The 19,825-nt window shown below is 40.7% G+C and overlaps 1 protein-coding gene across 2 annotated transcripts in view; it reads left to right on the top strand.

Moving 5' to 3' along the window:
* The window catches only part of dpp6b (dipeptidyl-peptidase 6b), a 174,686-nt gene that overhangs the window by 84,846 nt on the left and 70,015 nt on the right, over nt 1–19,825 (top strand). For both annotated transcript variants that reach the window (XM_079818580.1, XM_079818581.1), the window contains exons 2-3: nt 7,909–8,023; nt 12,268–12,366. In XM_079818580.1, coding sequence (XP_079674706.1) covers nt 7,909–8,023; nt 12,268–12,366 — 214 coding nt within the window. The remainder of the gene's footprint in view (nt 1–7,908; nt 8,024–12,267; nt 12,367–19,825) is intronic.

The following is a 19,825-nucleotide window of genomic DNA, read 5'->3' as shown; positions in this document are numbered from 1 at the left end:
GTTTTATGCCTGGACAATAGATTTCAGTTTCACCATTCGAAGCCATTGAGCGCTTTATTATGATAGTGAGAAATGGAAATATTCTGTTTTTCGCATGTTGAGCAACTCAATATGAGTTATCTCTTGAAAGCTATCTTCTAAAAGGTTTAAAAGATAATGTTCAAACAAACTCTTTATTTAAAAATCACCGGACTACATAAAAACTCAATGACAGTAACACATATGAAATGATAAAATGTGATCCCACTGGTAAATATAAGAAACAAGTTATAAGATGTTTACAGTAATTGGAAAACCAACAAGTTATAGATCGCAAATTGTATTTTCGCCTTTACCCTGGAAAAACCACACCTTGTATAAAATACATAAAAGAGGGTGTTCCACTCAGTCCAGTGGTGAGCAGTATTAATTCAGTTACATATAATGTGGCAAAATATTTTTGGTTAAGACGGAGCAGAAAATCAGAGGACTCAACCTGGAACCAGACAAGACTATAGTGTCGTATGATGACACGTCATTGTTCACGTATATGTGCCGACAGCACAGGTGGTTTAAATCATATGGGAGAGACTGAGTTGTGATCACACACTAAGCGAGAGGACACAATTGAAACTGAAGGACGTTTGTGTGCTGCTGGTTGCAAATTGTGTTTGAACAACATATTTTAAGTACAAAGATGTGTTTTACCGCCAGAAGCATGGATATGCGATGGGTTCTCCGGTATCAGCGATAGTGGCTAGGGTGTATATGGAAGAGGTAGCGTTGGTCACTTATAAGGGGGAGATCCCAAGCCATTGGTTCAGATATGTGCATGATATGTGGGTGGAGATCAAGAGACAGGATATAGCTTAATTCTCCGAGCATATCAATTGAGTGGATACAAACTTCCATTTTTTGATTGTGCCATAAAATTGGGGGGAAATCGGAAACTACAAGTGGAAGTGTAACTTAAGCCTACCATACAGGGGTGCGTTTCCCAAAACCATAGTTGCTAACTAAGCTTTGTTGGATGCAATGCAATTTCCCATTGCCAACCAACTAAGTTGCTAACAGGTTAGCAACTATGGTTTTGGGAAACGCACCCCAGACCAGTATCTTCTGTTTGATTCAGAGCACCCATTCCAACAAAAACTAGGTTTGATTTGCTCCCTTGCGACATCAAGTGGAGAGTGGATCCATATATACTGAGGCCAGAGGACAAGAAAATAACTACATTAAACTTGCACTTAATGAATGTGGTTATCCAGATTTGGTATTTATTAAAACCAATATAAGATGAAAAAGTAGGGCAAAACAATCAAGAGAGAGGGTGTGTAGTGTCATCCCCTATGTGGCTGGAGTATCTCATAACATCCCTGTGTATTTGGAATACAAATTGTTTACATTATTGGTTGTACATTTTAAAGGGTTACTTCACCCAAAAAGGAAAATTCGGTCATTAATTACTCACCCTCATGTCGTTCCAAACCCGCAAGACCTTGTTCATCTTGTTTTGATGGAGTCCCTCCATTGACAGCTACACAACTGAAACTTTGACACTTCAAAAAGTTCCCATGTCTATAATGATGTTTTAGAAACCTCTCCACACCACTGTATGGAGAGATATGTGTGCTCCACTGCTAGAAGAGGAATTCCAAGGGTATACCATCAGCTCTAGCAAGCATATAATGTGGACAAATTGGTAGTCATGTGACGTATGTATATATTTGCCAGTTACTTCCTTTTTTTGTTTTACAACTGAAGATGGGGTTTGGGTGAACACCGAAACGTCTTGTCATTTACTTTTTATGTAGTCCAGTGATTTTTAAATAAAGAGTTTGTTTAAACATTATTGTCTATAATTACACAACAAATAGTTCAAGTCCAAGAATTTGATCGTTCAAGCAACACCGATATATAGTCCAGCAGCACTGTCACTTTCCTTGTATGACAATCATTTTCAATGACTCATTTTATAGGTTGCATTGTAATGCCAGTGACACAGTGATTTATTCTGGAACGGACCAAACGGCTGCATTTATGAATTTATGTGTTGTTGAATTATTCACTCAACTGATTCATTTAGTGATTCAGTAAATATATTTACAATCGAACAGCTGCTGAAATGATTTTTACTCCCATTTTTTACTCTTTGATGATTGCGTTTGCCTTACATACCCAGAATAACCAGAGCTACATTTGTGAAGACTCTTTTCTGGGCAAATTATTCAGTCAAATCACTTGTTTAGGCAAAGTCAAATGGCTTTTTTGATGCACATCAATTGATTTCTTTGTTAAATTTGTTGTTACTTAGTTTTTGCACGTTTTCCATTTATCATTTTATGTGATATCCCAAAATGCGCAAAAAAATACGTTGATGAAAGTTTGTGATGGCCCAACATCTGTAAATGTATTCAAATACATAAATCTGTTGGACATAAGTTCGTTTTGTAGCTTTTTGACAATAAATGCTCATTTTGGACTGATTTAGGATATCACCCTCAAAATAGCCTATGACCCATTTTTAAGATGCCCGCTGCTAGATCACATGTGTAGTGCATAAATAATCACACCATTCATTAAGACCTCTGTCCGGTTGCATACACTGCTTAGATTAGTGTTAAAAGTTTTTTTTATTCAAGACTGCTGGTCATATCTTTTTTTAAGTCAGTTACTTAAAAAGGTAGATTGGAGTTGCTGTAAAAGCAAAAGCAAATATTTGTGAAAGAACTGGATTGACTGGATGAAGACGTATGGAATTAAAGACGTGGTTGTGTGTGAATGTTATGACAAAGGAAAAGTACTGTATGCCTCTTATGAATAAGAACTTTACATAAGGATTTATAGTTTATTTCCAAAGCATGAAATAAAAAGATTGAAAGTCGGTAAAGATAAAATATTGTACATTAGCGCATCCATACTATATTCTGTGATATTGCTCATTAATTCAGCTATTTAAAATTTTCAGTTGACATGCTTGACTAGAGGTTGACTAGAAGGTTCCAGCTCAAGCAGATGCCACATTGCTGCATTTCTCTACGTCAAGTCAAAGCGCACAAACTGCTTCATTTTATTTATCACAGACAGCGTTCTTATCTCAGACGAGTTCAACATGCAGCTGTTGCTTTCGTGCTGAGAATATTGGATTCTGAAATTAAAGATGACTTGCCTGATTTGCCTTGACATTGCGTCTTTTGTTTGATTCAGATAAACATTTCACTTTGAGATTGAACAGCATACGTGCTTATAAATGCAGACTTTACACACATGCAAAAAGCTCGGCTTGGTTTGTTTCGAGAATTCTCATTGTTAACACTCAAGGTCGTTTTTGAGAAATATTAATAAAATGTGAACTGTGCATTTGCTTGTTTGTCCACGCTTCAACCACTTTATGAACTTCAAATTGTTAACTGTTTCAAAGTCATACACTTTTACATTTTCTATGGAAAACTAAAACGCCGTCACAATGCTGGGGTCTTGTGAGTTGTTGCCAGGTGTTCTAGGTAGCTTTTATCACATTCTAGTTTGGTTTTTAGGGTGTTCTAGATGGTTGCTAGGTCAAAATCTATGGCCTTTTTTCTTGTCTATTTTGTTATCTGCCAAGTGCATATCCTAAGTCTTATCACCTTGAAAAGTAATAGGACACCTTAGGTATTATTCATGTGCTTAGCTCAAACAGTGTGGGATGAGTTACCGAGTTTGGTAGCAATATGAGCATGCTCATATGAGTTGTATATGAGCAAAAGCAGTATTTTCAAGGTGATATTTCATCTGTTATATTTTTGAATTTATCTGTGTAAATTGAAATGTAAGCTGTCAGAGAGAGCAGGAGGCTGTTCAGTGAGCCGTCTCGTGCAGAGGTAATGGAGACAATCAACCTTCAGTTTTACTGGAACATTTCATGAGGCATATTTGAGGCTGTCCTTGGCACGCTGGTAAAACAATGACCAGTTTTCTAAACCAGCTAATTATGAGAAATAACTTATTCTTCTTTCATGAGCCACTCAGGGCCATTTGATGAGGGAATTGTTTGGGATTATTTTCAGACATACACTACCGTTCAAAAGTATGAGGTCGGTAAGATGTTTAAAATGTTTTTGAAAGTCTCTAATGCTTATCAATGCGACATTTACTCGATAAAAAATATACAGAAAACAGGAATTTTGTGAAATAGTATTACAATTTAAAATACCTGTTTTCTATTTGAAAATATCTTGAATTGTAATTTATTCCTGTGATGGCAAAGCTGAATTTTCAGTTTTTAGTGTCACATGGTCCTTTAGAAATCATTCTAATATGATGATTTGCTGCTCAATAAATATTTCTTATTATTATCAGTGTTAAAAACAGTTGTGATGCTTAACGTTTTTGTAAAAACTATCACTTTTTTCAGGATTCTTTGATGAATAGACAGTTGAAAATAAACATTTTAAATGTCTATAATGTCATTATGGATGCCTTTACTGCACTGTAAAAAATATTGTTGCTTTAACTTCAAAAAGCAAGTAATATGGTTGCTTTAAAAATGTGAGTTAATTGAAATGTAAAATTTGAGTCAATACAATGTAGGAGATCGGTTTAACCAACTGAAACTCAAAATATTATGTTATCTGAACCACATAAATTATTATAATTAAGTTGATTTGACAAAATATTATTTTTAATAACAAATTATGGAAATTATTTTTACTGTGTCACTTTTTATCAATTGAATTGTTTTAATCTTTTTATTTATTCAAACATAAAAAAATTAAAATAGTTAATTTATACATAAACTACTTGATTACATCTCTTCTATGATGAACATATTTCTAATTTCTAAATTCAAATTAGTTCCAAAAAAGATTATGAGACTAAAAGTTTAAAAAATTAAGAAAATTTAAATAATTAAATTAGTAGTTAAAGTAGTAGTTTGACATAGTTTGACTAAAATATTATTCTTTTTTTGTTCAGAAACATACTGGAAAAATGATTAGAAAGTCGATGTTTAAGCCTGTTTAAAGGTGTTGAGAGTACGATGCTCTTATTGGTTGCTGAAAATATAAATAAAATTAGCTCAAATATTTATATTATAAAAGGCTATATATAACATCTGAGTTTTCTGCATATTCCATGTGGCCCTGTGTAAAGCTAACGGTTTAGCATCTCTCAATGCAATCCCTGCCAGCACAATATTATTATTTTAATAGAACATAGACCCTATTTCATTTGAGGTGACCACCTCACTTAAGCCTTATTGATTATACTTTGATTTGATTTTCGGCTCAGTCTAGTAAAGGAATCACTACTGCTTTAAGGAAAGTCAGTTTAGCAAATAGACACTATAGCAATGTATTAATCTTTATTCGCTCAGAGATAAATTTCAGCATTTAGTGTAAATCGGTGTGTTGACATTCAATTGCTGTATGTTTGTGGCTTGTCTTTTCTTAGTGCATATGCATTATTGTCATCACTGCTGTAATGGAATTTCAATAGAGGAGCAGTTTCATTAGCAGTAGTTTTGCAAATGTTCCCATAGCAATGGACTGCTTTAATTGGGCACTAGATAGAGAGGCGTTCGAGTGTATCATATTTTTTACATCATTGGGGTCAGATGAAATGGTGGTATTGCGTATTGTAATTAAAACAAACTGCTGTGTGTTACTGTTTTTGTTGTTGTTGTTGTTGTTGAAATAAGCCAAAAGCATAATTTACAAAAAATAAAGCAAGCCACTCAAATCAGTGGGACTAATTCTCTAATAATTGAATGAATTATTTCACTTTTAAAAATCTGATTTTTGTGTATATATGCTTTCCGGTTATTCATGAATCATGATTTATTTACTCACAAATTTGTGCTCAGGCACGGTTAAGGAATAAGCCACAGTGTGGTGAAGGTGTGTGACTGTTTTCACTTCTTTCAGTGTGGTAAAAATCACTGTGTCATTTATTCAAAGTGCATTTTTATATTGGTCTCTTTTTATATATCAAACCTTTTTTCGGTTTGTCTAAAAGCAAATAACACTCTCCATAGAAAAAACAACAACAATTAAAATGGTATTTTGAACAGTGTTGATGTGCAGAAAACATACCAGCTAGTTTTACTGATGGCAGAAATGATTCTGGGTTTTATTATTTCTTTTGTTTTTTTTTAGTACAATTTAATGCATATTTATTTTTTAAAAATGTACAAAAAGATGCAATAAACATTAAGGTCTTTTGAAGTGGTATGTAGTCGTTGCAAGTAAAAAAAAATGTTTTATGTTAAGTGAAAATTCCACTTTCATATTGTTGTCAGGACTCTGCAAGAGATAGGACCCAGATGCAAAAAAACAATTAAAGGGATTTTATTCACAAGACTGTTAGACAGCATCGAAAATTGGGGTGTGAAGCAGTTCAAAACAGTAGGGCAGGGCAGACGACACGAAGACAGTAGGAGGGATGGCCACTGTTACAGTCCAAGTTGGTGATGACCTAGAGTACAGGAGAGGTAGCACCAGATGAAAGACTAGGCAGGAACACCAGGAACCCGTAAGTTGATGTATCTCTGATGTAGCACCAGTCTTGCTGCCAGGTAGAAACTCACAGAACCAGAGGCTTGACACCTGAGAGTTTAACTGCTGCCCTTGACTTGCTGCCAGGCAGAGGAGGTCAGTGGCCAGGAACAAAGGAAACAGTGCAGGGCAGGAACAGACAAGACACAAGACAAGATAACAGGACAGACAAGAAATAACCACAAAACCGAGAACCCAAAAATCAACTGAAAATAACAATGACAAAACAAGAAAAAAAAGAAAACAAGTAAACACATGGCAAACACAAAAGGCTTGGTTAGAAATTTTGTCCGACTTGAGACAGCATTAAGTAACATCTTGGCTTATGTCTAAAGAAAATATATTGATTAAGTATATGATCTTTAAAATAAATCAATAAATACATGTTTTTACATTGTATGGATGCTTTTTGTCTTTGGGAATATTAAATCGAAATTTAAGATTTGAACTGAGCCATAAATATAACTTAAGAAAAACTAATACATTTGACAGACACAAGTTATTTTAAAAAAGTTCAATATTATTTTTTTTAATTAATATTAATGATCAAAATAAACTATTTTTCAACCATGTATTTCATTAGTCTAATTGTAGGCTGTTTATGGTTGCCAAGCAACAACTTGGTACATTGATACAGGTGTGTTTTTAATCGACATCTCACGGTTTCAAACTCAGCTCAGATCTGTTATACACATTTTGTTCTTAGGCCAATCTGTGGTTGTTTAATTTTTTTTTTTTAAAGGGCTTCCAAACATTAGTGGATAATTGTTCCTCTCCTCTTTGATTTGTTCAGCTCAATCCCTAGGCTTACTCTGCTCTTGAAATAGAACAGCACAGTTCAGAGTTCCCTGGTGGTTCCAAGCCAGACAGGAAGCTGTCCTGGGCAATCACATCCCTCCTGCTCCCCTGATTATTGGGCTCCACCAGACATCCCAGCATCACCCTCAGTGCTGCTCTGACCTAATGACTAGCTCAGTGGTTCCCAAACTTTTTTTGCCGAGCCCCCCTTTTGTAGAGAAAAATATTTTCAAGCCCTCCCAAACATGCACCCAGAATTTTTAACATATATTTTATTCCTATGATCAAAGCTGAATTTTCAGAATCATTTCTCCAGTCTTCAGTGTCATGATCCTTCAGAAATCATTCAATTTTGATGATTTGATGCTCAAGAAAAGTTTCTGATTATTATTATCAACACAACTGTTTCTTTTTTCTTTTGAGGATTTCAGAAGTGATGTACTGCAATCTGGTAATTGTCGACGTTGGTCAGCATCTGTCGGTGCGATGTGAATTGGCTTATAGATGCCAATAAAGAACCTTTATTTTTAAGAGAGTTCTAACAATGAATATTTCCAGTTGCTTTGTGCCATTAAATGTCTGTGCTTGTGTTTGACAGGAGCTGGTTGGGAGTAGCCCTCAGCAGAGGAACTGGAAAGGAATCGCCATCGCCCTGCTAGTCATCCTGGTCATCTGCTCTCTGATCGTCACGTCCGTCATTCTACTCACACCAAGTAAGGGCTGTAATAATGCAACAATTAATACAACATTACAAGTCGATTATGTAACCAAGATGTACATAGATGTGTCCACACTCCTAACCAGTGTATGTATATACATAGAACTGCATTTCTTACGTTTTTATATTTCTCTCTTATTATAAACTCTCATGGTAAATGCAAACTATGCTAGTACATATGTGTAGGTCCGTGTAATTTCATATTTTCTTTGTTTAGTTATCCATTTTGCTTACTATCCCTCTAATCAATAATGTGACTATAATATAGGTTATGCTGAAATCTCATTGAGCATACATTTTTAAACTAATATTTTTAGTCATGAATCATTTGGCAAAACAGGTACTCCGGTTTTGCCAAGTGAGCACAAACATTGAGACGCTTTGTCATTACAGTACCAGAAATATCTTGGGGGGCCTTTGGATATTGTCTTGGACGATACAGGGTGTTGGAATCAAAAAAGTTGGGAACCGCTGCTTTTAGATCTCAACAGTGTCACGAACTGTGCTCAGATTTTTTACACATTTTATACAGATTTTATAGCTCTGAATTCTTCATATATGTCAACAATTGGCTCATTTAATTCTGTCTTTGTTTCTCTGATGAGAATCATCCGAGATAAAGCTGATACTTAGGTAAAGCTTAGCATAACTGAGAAGTATCCAATGAATGAACAACCCATAAGCGATAATTTTTCATCTGGGTGACTGTATTTGAATAATTTAACTTGAAATTCTGGTATTGTTTAGCTGGAATTGTTTTTCTTGGTATCAGTGAAAAACTGTTTTCTTAAAGCAGGAGAAAAAGCAGATGCCAAGCAGCTGCTGCTGCCAAAATATTCCTCAAAGTTGCAGGTTCAATTATGGTGATTTTCCAGGGTAATTGGTATAGCATGTATAATTATGACTGTATTTCATCAAAAGGAAAGTGGGCCACCGTCTTTCCCTAGAGTTCAGTTAAGTATTTTTTTTTCTTCAAACACCAGCGATAAAGTATGTATTCAAACACGGATCAATTGTTGGAGAGCCTAAATTGGGAGTAGCCTCAAGAAATGAGTGAACTAATTTTCTCCTAAATGAGGGTGAGGCGATTCCTTGAGTGGTGCCTGCCGAAAGATATTTAAAAGAGCCCCATAAAAACTAAAGCAAATTTTTTAAAATTAAGTCCGTGTCACAACTGTGCTGTATAAAGTGCGCGAAGACGAAGGTTTAGAGCTCAAACAGGGTTTAATAGTATCCACTGGTAAATCCAAGAGAACGAAGCAAAACAACATAACATTGACAACACGACACCAGACACTCAACTGAAACAGAACTGAACATATATACAGGTGATAATGATGGTGATTGAGTGCACAGCTGAACATAATTAATGTCTGTGGCAACAAATAAATGACTAAGGCAGATGATGATGAAACACAAAGAGTCCAAACAAATGTGATTGTGACAGAACGCCCCCTCCCGGTAGGCACAACCTTGCGCTGTAGAGAAGAGAGAGCAAAGAGGATGAGGGGCTGGTGAAGGGATGGCGAAGAGGGCTGGTGAAGGGATGGCGAAGAGGGCTGGTGAAGGGATGGCACAGACAAGCAGGAGGAGGCTCTCGAGATGGACAGACGACAAGGAGGAGGATGAACAACAAAGTCCAGGGTGGTGATGAAGGTGGAGAGAGCTGAGGGATGACCTTTAGCAGGGGATGATGGCTTTTCATCCAGGCCACAGCCAGGGGAGTGCCCCATGGCGGTGTTGATGGAGGGAGGAGCCATGGAGAAATACTGTTGAGGACCGCCATGGGTATGACCCATCGATGTAGCAAAGGGACTCAGATGACAAAGGCAGCCGCAAAGAAGCCGCAGCGATGACCCCCCAAGATGGCAGCAGGGATCCAAGGGGCTGAGGTTGAGCTGGAGCGATCGAGGGCGGAGGTGGAGTCTGAGGGTGGGTGGAGCTAGCCGAAGTCAAAGAGGTGGAGGGCGGAGAGCAGCGAACAGCCCTCAAGTCCACAGTAGAAGCATGGCGATGTCCGACCCAGGTGGAGCCAACGGTCTGAGGGTGCCCTGCAAGGCTGTAAGTCTGATGGTCACTACCGACATCGAGGGAGGAAGGAGTGCAGGCACAGAAGCAGGAGGCAGAGCCAAGGGCTTCCCACACCCAGGGAGAGATGGCTCGAGGTGTTGCCACGCCACTGAGAGAAGGCAGAGGTGTTGCTGAGGGGCTGATGGGAGGACGCAATGACTGGGTGGAGACTGGAGAACAGACTGGCTGGTTCAAACGTTGCGGCAAAGTCACTCTCGCTGCCTGGATTGTTAGTGGGGCTGGCATCATTGTCGATAGGTCTGACAGTGAGCGTCGATCTGCTGTACACCAGCACCCACTCCACAAAGTTGATGAAGCTCCCTCGAGGACATCCCCAGACAACTGCGCTCTGGTGCCGGTGTTGAAGCCGACGAGCAGGATGAACAGAGGCAGTTGTAAATTTAGTTTGTTTGTAAATTTGAGAGGTTAAGGAGCTCTTACAAGTGTTCCTCGAGGGAGCGATCCCCCTGCTCAAGGCACAACAGTCTAATTGCAGGGAGGTCCATGGTGACGGAAAACCTCACTCAAAAAAAAAACCTCACTGCTACAATCTTATCTGGTCTGGTGTGATTGTTACAGTCTGTATGATGTATAGATTATTAACCAGTGTTGTTTTGAGTATTATTTAAATAGTATTTATTAATACTAGAATTAGGTTTTATTTTTATATTTTCTGTTTTCATTTTCATTTTTGTTTGTTTTAGTAATTTTGTTATGTGCCTCTGTATTTTTTTTCTTCTAAATATAACTTTACTTTGCTAAAACTTAATTGTTTCAGTTATAGCTGCCAGGCAGCATATCTAATTTTCTAGTTTTTCCATTGAATATTTATATGTTAATTTGGTCACAGTTTATAGGATCCAATTCTCTCTATTAACTAACTATTAACTATGACTTTTGCCTCAAAAAACGAATTACTGCATATTAATAGTTAGTTATGTAGTTGTTACATTTACGTATGTGGTAGGGTTAAGGGATGTAGAATATGGTCATACAGAATGAGCCATTAATATGTGCTTTATAAGGACTAATAAACAGCCAATATCCTAGTAAAGTGCATGCTAATAAGCAACTGGTTAATAGAATTGAACCCTAAACTAAAGTGTTACCTCATTAGCTCATTAAGTGTTACTTCATTTCACTTACTGAAATTTTTTTTTCATAATTTTAGTTTTAGTTATGAGTAACAACACTGTCATGAACATATTTATTCGATGTGATGAGGAAATTAAATGTCATTCCACTTTGCCTTTCTTGCTTGTACTCCTTGAGTTCAGTTGCAAAGTTTTAAACTCCTTCTGAATGGATACTTGTTAGGTAAGGAGACACAATATGGGTGAGTGTAGTCATCTAAAAAATAAATAAATAAAAAATAAAACTCTGGCTGATTAGATCAATGTGTGCGGATCAATAGAACTCTAAATAGAATGAGACACACTAGGGACCCCCAGTCTCTCCTTCCACCTCGTGTCAGCTCTAATAATTGGCCATGGCCCTTTAGACTAGCGAGGGAGTTGTTTGCTGAAGCCAGATCTCATGGGACAAGAAGCTGGTGGGAGCTATGCATACATTGAGAAAAAAAGGTCTTGCGGGACCTGACAGAGGCAGTATATAACACAGATTCCAGAGTTACTTTAAAATGTTGAAGTTTGAACATTAAAATCTATCCATCTATGAAGATATGTCCCCTTGTGAAACATACATTCACTTAAATTTCAAAAAGAGTACTTATTACAGACATATATTTAAATATACTTAAGAACATACTTAAGTGTGAACTAACTGTAATGTTTTCAGACACTTATTTGTATGTTAATTGCAATTAAATAAAAATGCAAATTTATATTAAATGCAAAAAGTTTACTTTAAAATGCACTGACAAACATATGTGTTAAACTAAAATATAGTATAATGTTATTTCTATTAAAACTTTTATGTCATGTAATTAAATATATTTGCAACTGCACATTTGAGTTTTTTTTTAATATATATACTTCAATTAAGTGTTTTTTGGTGGGGTTTTTTACATGGGAAAGAAATAAAGATCTGTCTTTATAAAGCCTGTGTAACCTTCAAACTATAACCTTTCAAGAATTTAAAACTTTTTCCTGCAGTTTGTTTGCTTTTCTAGACTGCTCTTGTAATATTGTCTAAATCTTCTGCTCACAGATGAGGATGACAATCTGGCCTCCAAAAAGAAAGTCACAATTGAGGACGTCTTCAATGGAAAGCTCCAGGCACACGACCCTGAGGCAACATGGCTTAGCGGTGAGTGGCAGTTGAGTTTTACTCCCTCTCGTTTGGCTGCTAGAGCTGTGGGTGGATGCAGTCATCTCATAACAACAGACAAAAATTGCATCAGAATCTGCATCTAAAGCTTCATACTGATCGAATGCAATCGCTGTAGTACTTCAGATGAAAATTCCCATTTAATATGGACAGGTGTGGATATATATTCTTACCCTGCATTGCATATTCTTTTCTTCCTTTGTTTGGTCTTGAATTCTTTCAAGTTGGTTTAGAGGCTTTGGGTTTTCACCATACACTTAAAACATATAACTGCAGAGTCACTTTATTGCCTTTTATTGACTGTAAAACTTGAATAGGGCTATGTATTACTTTACATTGCTGGAAAATATACAGCAAACTTGCAAAACATTTCCCGCTAGTCCAAGCTTGTGCAAATAAAATTGTTATTTATGATCATTAGATGATACATGGTGGTATAAATGGTTTGCTCAATGGGATTACTTGATGGGTAGGCTACCTGTTTTTGACCAGGTAGACAATCTATATATTTGCAGTTTTGAGCTTGTATATAACTCTGTACACTGTAAAACATTTTTTTTTTAATCGAGTTAGTAAATAAAACTTTATTTTGATGGTCCACTTTAGACATTCTAACTACAAGTAACTTTGCAACTAAGTATCAACTAGCTGTAGACCTTAGTAGACTGTGGGTTAGAAGAATAAGTTGACATGTAGTTGCAAAGTTACTTATAGTCAGTAGAATGTCTGTTGGGAAGCATCAAAATAAAGTGTTACCAAAAAAAAAAAGAAAGATTTTTGTAATACTATTTCAGTTTCACTTCAAAATTTCATGTTTAATTTAATGTGTTACTTGCTGTTTCTTTGTGTTATTTCGTTGTTATTTATTTGTCTATTGTATTTCTGAGTGAAAACTGTTTCTACACCAAATTTTAATAAGAATTAATAAAGCACTAGCAAGTGCATATAATTTATCATTTTCCAAAAGGACAGATTGTTATAAAAGTTGGCTGTTGAAGACCGTACAACAGATGGGTCACGCTAATTAACCGTGAGAGCAGAGGTTGGCATGACCTCACAAAACTGGCAAATCCCCATTCCCCAAGACCCCACTTGTTCCCCAAACTCTCAAAAATGGCATCTTTCTCATTGTAATTCATTATTAGCATGACTGTGAATCTTTGGCACATTGATCCGCATTAGCATGTCACATAATCCTCAACAACATTTTTGCATGTTTTCTGTTTTTTGTTATTGTATTATTCCATGCACAAATTCACTGCCCATTGTCATTTTAGCATGACCTATTTATATGCACTGCAACATAATCTCTCTTATTTCTATTGTTTACATTTGCATTATGTGTTGCCATTGTACACCTTTACAAGACATCAAGTTGCATACTTGAATATATGTATTCATTTTTAAAGTCGTTGATTGTTCTGTGCAATGACACAAATTACAGTGCTTTATTTTACATAGAGTAGATTGTTTTATTGTACATTATCAGTCTTTAAACACTTTAAAGAGCACCAAATCTAACCATTGAGTGTATAAAACTTTAGAAAAGGTTAAACAGTATAATATGTGTCATTTATATAACTGATCTATAGATGCAAGAGCGAGTTTCAATGCAGTATATTTCTATATCGACAGGAAAATGAAGTGCACTTTTAAGAAGAAGCATACTTTTAAAAATAGTACTTATGCATGTCCTTTTAAAGAATATACTTAAAGGGTTACTTCACCTATAACATTAAGCTTTGTATCAGTAGAAACCCGGTAGTATTTTCGAATGATCGTGCCCCCCCCCCACCCCACCCCATATGCCCATGAGACAAGAGATGTATGTATTTTATGTTTGGAAAAAAGCCTCTGATAAAAAAAAAAAAAGAACATATTTATAAAAAATATATATATATATACAGTGAGGAAAATAAGTATTTGAACACCCTGCTATTTTGCAAGTTCTCCCACTTAGAAATCATGGAGGGGTCTGAAATTGTCATCGTAGGTGCATGTCCACTGTGAGAGACATAATAAAAAAAAAAAAATCCAGAAATCACAATGTATGATTTTTTAACTATTTATTTGTATGATACAGCTGCTAATAAGTATTTGAACACCTGTCTATCAGCTAGAATTCTGACCCTCAAAGACCTGTTAGTCTGCCTTTAAAATGTCCACCTCCACTCCATTTATTATCCTAAATTAGATGCACCTGTTTGAGGTTGTTAGCTGCATAAAGACACCTGTCCACGCCATACAATCAGTAAGAATCCAACTACTAACATTGCCAAGACCAAAGAGCTGTCCAAAAACACTAGAGACAAAATTGTACACCTCCACAAGGCTGGAAAGGGCTACGGGGAAATTGCCAAGCAGCTTGGTGAAAAAAGGTCCACTGTTGGAGCAATCATTAGAAAATGGAAGAAGCTAAACATTACTGTCAATCTCCCTCGGACTGGGGCTCCATGCAAGATCTCACCTCGTGGGGTCTCAATGATCCTAAGAAAGGTGAGAAATCAGCCCAGAACTACACGGGAGGAGTTGGTCAATGACCTGAAAAGAGCTGGGACCACCGTTTCCAAGGTTACTGTTGGTAATACACTAAGACGTCATGATTTGAAATCGTGCATGGCACGGAAGGTTCCCCTGCTTAAACCAGCACATGTCCAGGCCCGTCTTAAGTTTGCCAATGACCATTTGGATGATCCAGGGGAGTCATGGGAGAAAGTCATGTGGTCAGATGAGACCAAAATATAACTTTTTGGTCATAATTCCACTAAACGTGTTTGGAGGAAGAAGAATGATGAGTACCATCCCAAGAACACCATCCCTACTGTGTAGCATGGGGGTGGTAGCATCATGCTTTGGGGGTGTTTTTCTGTACATGGGACAGGGCGACTGCACTGTATTAAGGAGAGGATGACCGGGGCCATGTATTGCGAGATTTTGGGGAACAACCTCCTTCCCTCAGTTAGAGCATTGAAGATGGGTCGAGGCTGGGTCTTCCAACATGACAATGACCCGAAGCACACAGCCAGGATAACCAAGGAGTGGCTTTGTAAGAAGCATATCAAGGTTCTGGCGTGGCCTAGCCAGTCTCCAGACCTAAACCCAATAGAGAATCTTTGGAGGGAGCTCAAACTCCGTGTTTCTCAGCGATAGGCCAGAAACCTGACTGATCTAGAGAAGATCTGTGTGGAGGAGTGGGCCAAAATCCCTCCTGCAGTGTGTGCAAACCTGGTGAAAAACTACTGGAAACGTTTGACCTCTGTAATTGCAAACAAAGGCTACTGTACCAAATATTAATATTGATTTTCTCAGGTGTTCAACTTCAAATACTTATTTGCAGCTGTATCATACAAATAAATAGTTAAAAAATCATACATTGTGATCTCTCTGTGTCTCTCGAAGTGGACATGCACCTACGATGACAATTTCAGATCCCTCTATGATTTCTAAGTGGGAGAACTTGCAAAATAGCAGGGTGTTCAAATACTTATTTTCCTCACTGTATATATATTGCTTTCACTTTAAGACAGTAATGGCAGATTCAACACTGACACACGTCTCCCAATCTTGTTCACTCAAGACATAACCACCAATATGGACATAGGCATAATTATGTGTGTATTTGATCATTCAAGGGCAATAAGCCTAAATAGAACACATTCAGTATGTGACATCAGTCCGTGTGTCAGTATCGAATTGAGTTTGTGGTTTACATCGCTTTTATTAACTAATTTTTTAGTGCTATCATACTTTTTATTTGGTCATTCATCCACCTTGCGTCATTACTTTGCCCGGTCCTTGACGCTTATGCGAGACGGCAGGTGAAAAATTTAATGATTCGCCTTCGCTCCCACAATCACGAAACTGGAAGAACGTCTCGGTTACGTATGTAACCCTCGTTCCCTGAAGGAGGGAACAGAGACGCCACGTCGGAGTACCGACGAATAGGAATCTAGCTCGCGAGAGCCAATCTACTTCGAGTGTAACTAAACGAGCCAATGCACATTGGCATGCAATGATTGCACCAGGTGCTCATGCCACGCCGTGCGTATAAATGAGACACAGGTGATTGCATCAAATCAGCCTTTTGCTGAGGAGCCGAGTAGGTAGACAGGCACCCCAGCAGGGTACAGAGGACATGGCGACGGGACATGGCGTCTCCATTCCCTCCTTCAGGGAACGAGGGTTACATACTTAACCGAGACGTTCCCATTCAGTCGGTTACTCTCGACGCCACGTCGGAGTACCGACGAATAGGAATCCCTACCAAAGTGCCATGGCCTCTGCCCCCTTCCAGTGCCCTGTGTGAGCCACCTGAGCTCTCTTACCTGATGAGACGGGGCTCACACCGGGAAGTCCATCACTGCCGTTCCGCAAGACCCGCTCAGTGATTCATTGGATAACACTGGGAAGTGTGCCCTAGTGAAGGGGATGCTGCGGAGCCCACATCGTACACCGAAGGAGTTATGTGGAGTACAATGCTGAGCCGTAGCCCGCAATGGAGAGAGGGGGCTCAGTCCCATTGATGGGAAGGCTCTCCCAAGGGAAAGACACAGGCTTCCCGTAGGAGCGACCGTGGAAAGATATATGGGATCCCCGTAGGGTCACTCATATAACCCGAGCCCAATACCGGTTCTCAAGGATTCAGCGGCAAGGGGCCTGATGCCAGACGTTCCGCCACGTCCGGCACCGAGGGCGGCGGAGGACTCACAGAGTTTGCTTCTGGAGAATATAAGCGCCGTAGCGCAGCAAGCCGACAAGAGACGGGGCCTCTCAGTGCTTCTACCCGTTTGAGGCGAGAACACAGGAGGAGACCGGCTCTACACGTAGGCTATAGAATCTAGCGAACATGTTGGGTGTCGCCCAGCCTGCAGCTCCACAGATGTCTGACAGCGAGGCGCCACGTGCCAGCGCCCAGGAGGATGCAACACTCTAGTAGAGTGTGCTCGCACCCTGAGCGGACAGGGCACACCTTGTGCTTGGTAAGCCAAGGTGATGGCATCCACTATCCAGTGGGCCATCCTCTGCTTGGAGACAGCCTTTCCCTTCGGCTGGCCTCCGTGACAGACAAAGAGCTGATCTGAGGTTCTGAAGCTTTGAGTTCTATCCCCGTAAACCCGCAGAGCACGGACGGGACAGAGCAAAGCTAGGGCTGGGTCTGCCTCCTCCGGGGGCAGCGCTTGCAGGTTCACCACCTGGTCCCTGAAGGGCGTGGTAGGAACCTTGGGCACATAGCCAGGCCGGGGTCTCAACACCACGTGGGTATCACCCGGCCCGAACTCTAGGCACGATTCGTCGACCGAAAATGCCTGCAGGTCCCCTACCCTCTTGATGGAGGCCAATGCAGCCAACAGCAAAGTTTTCATAGACAGAATCTTTAGCTCTGCTGACTGAAAAGGCTCAAATGGGGCATTCTGAAGTGCTCTGAGCACCAGAGCAAGATCCCAAGAGGGTATGGAGGGAGGGCGAGGAGGATTTTACCGTCTCGCACCCTAAGGAACCTGACGACCGGGTCGTGCTTCCCAACCATCTTACCTTCTACATGGTCGTGATAGGCGGATATTGCAGCAACATAAACCTTGAGGGTGGAGGGCGACAGCCTACGCTCCAACCCCTGTTGCAGGAAGGAAAGCACAGATGCGATCGAACATCTTCAGGGGTCTTCTCGGCGAGAAGAACACCACTCGACGAACAGGTCCCACTTCAAGGCGTAAGCCTGTCTTGTAGACGGAGCTCGTGCCGAAGTGATGGTGTTAACTACCTCTTGGGGTAAGTCACCTAGAACCTCCGCGTCCCGTCCAGGGGCCAGACATGAAGCTTCCACAGGTCTGAACGCGGGTGCCAAAGGGTGCCCCGTCTCTGAGTCAGAAGGTCCTTCCTCAGAGGAATCGGCCAAGGAGGGGCTGTCGCGAGGAGCATAAGTTCTGGGAACCAGGTCCGGTTGGGCCAGTACAGCGCCACCAGCAGGACCTGCTCCTCGTCCTCCCTGACCTTGCACAGTGTCTGTGCACAGTGTCTGTGCAAGTAGGCTCACTGGAGGAAAACGCATATTTGCGCAGCCCCTGGGGCCAGCTGTGCGCAAGGGCATCCGTGCCGAGTGTACCCTCGGTCAGCGAATAGAACCACTGGCAGTGGGACGTTTCTGGGGAGGCAAACAGGTCGACCTGTGCCACCCCGAACGGTCTCCAAATCAGCTGAACCACCTGGGGGTGGAGTCGCCACTCGCCTAGGAGCGCAGCTCGTGAAAGCTCGTCGGCCACACGGTTGTGCACACCAGGGACATGAATGGCCCGAAGCGACCTCAGACACTTCTGACTCCAGAGGAGGAGATGGCGGGCGAGTTGTGACATGCGACGGGAGTGCAGACCACCTTGTCGGTTGATATACGCAACGGTCGCAGTGTTGTCCGTGCGGACCAGTACATCTTTGCCCCGTAACCGCGCTTTGAGGCGGCTCAGAGCAAGATGCACTGCTTGCAACTCGAGGCAATTGATATGCCAATGCAGGTGTGGGCCCGTCCAAACCCCTGACACTGCATGCCCGTTGTACGTGGCTCCCCAGCCCATGGCAGAGGCATCCGTGAAAACCACAGCGTGCCTGGACACCTGTTCCAGGGGCACTCCGGCCCGAAGGAACGAGGGGTCTGACCATGGACCGAAAGACTGGCGGCAGGCCGGTGTGATGCTCACCCGGAGAGTGCCGCGTTGCCACACCCATCTCGGGACTCGGCCGTGTAGCCAATGCTGAAGCGGTCTCATATGAAGCAGGCCGAGCGGTGTTACTGCCGCAGCGGCTGCCATATGCCCCAGGAGCCTCTGAAATTGTTTCAGTGGAACCGCCATCCTGCCTTGAAACGTGTTCAGGCAGTTCAGCATTGACATCGACTGGACACGCTCCTCTGGGAGGCACGTTGTCCGTTCGACCGAATCCACACCGAGAAAAGAGATCCTCTGCACGGGGGCGAGTTTGCTCTTTTCCCAGTTGACCCGAAGACCCAACTGGCTGAGGTGTCTGAGCAACAGGTCCCTGTGTTCGCACAACTGATCCCTGGATGGACTGTGCTAGAATGAGCCAGTCGTCGAGATAGGGTGTTCGCATCCTCAACTGTTCTCTCAGGGGCACAAGGGCCCCCTCCGTGACTTTCGTGAAGACACGGGGGGACAGGGACAGCCCGAAGGGCAGGACTCTGTACTGATATGCTCGACCCTCTAACGCAAAGTGCAGAAACGGCCTGTGTCGAGGAAGAATCGAGACATGAAAGTACGCGTCCTTCAGGTCGATCGCTGCAAACCAATCTTGGGGACGGATGCATTCGGAAATGCGTTTCTGCGTGAGCATCTTGAACGGTAGCTTGTGGAGGCTCCGATTCAGGACTCGCAGCTCCAAGATTGGCCGTAGCCCACCGGTTTTCTTGGGTACAATGAAGTACGGGCTGTAGAAG

The sequence above is a fragment of the Gobio gobio genome (genome assembly GCF_949357685.1).
Source record: "Gobio gobio genome assembly, chromosome: 6".
NCBI classification, from domain to species: domain Eukaryota; kingdom Metazoa; phylum Chordata; class Actinopteri; order Cypriniformes; family Gobionidae; genus Gobio; species Gobio gobio.
This window is presented reverse-complemented; position numbering and strand designations above follow the sequence as displayed.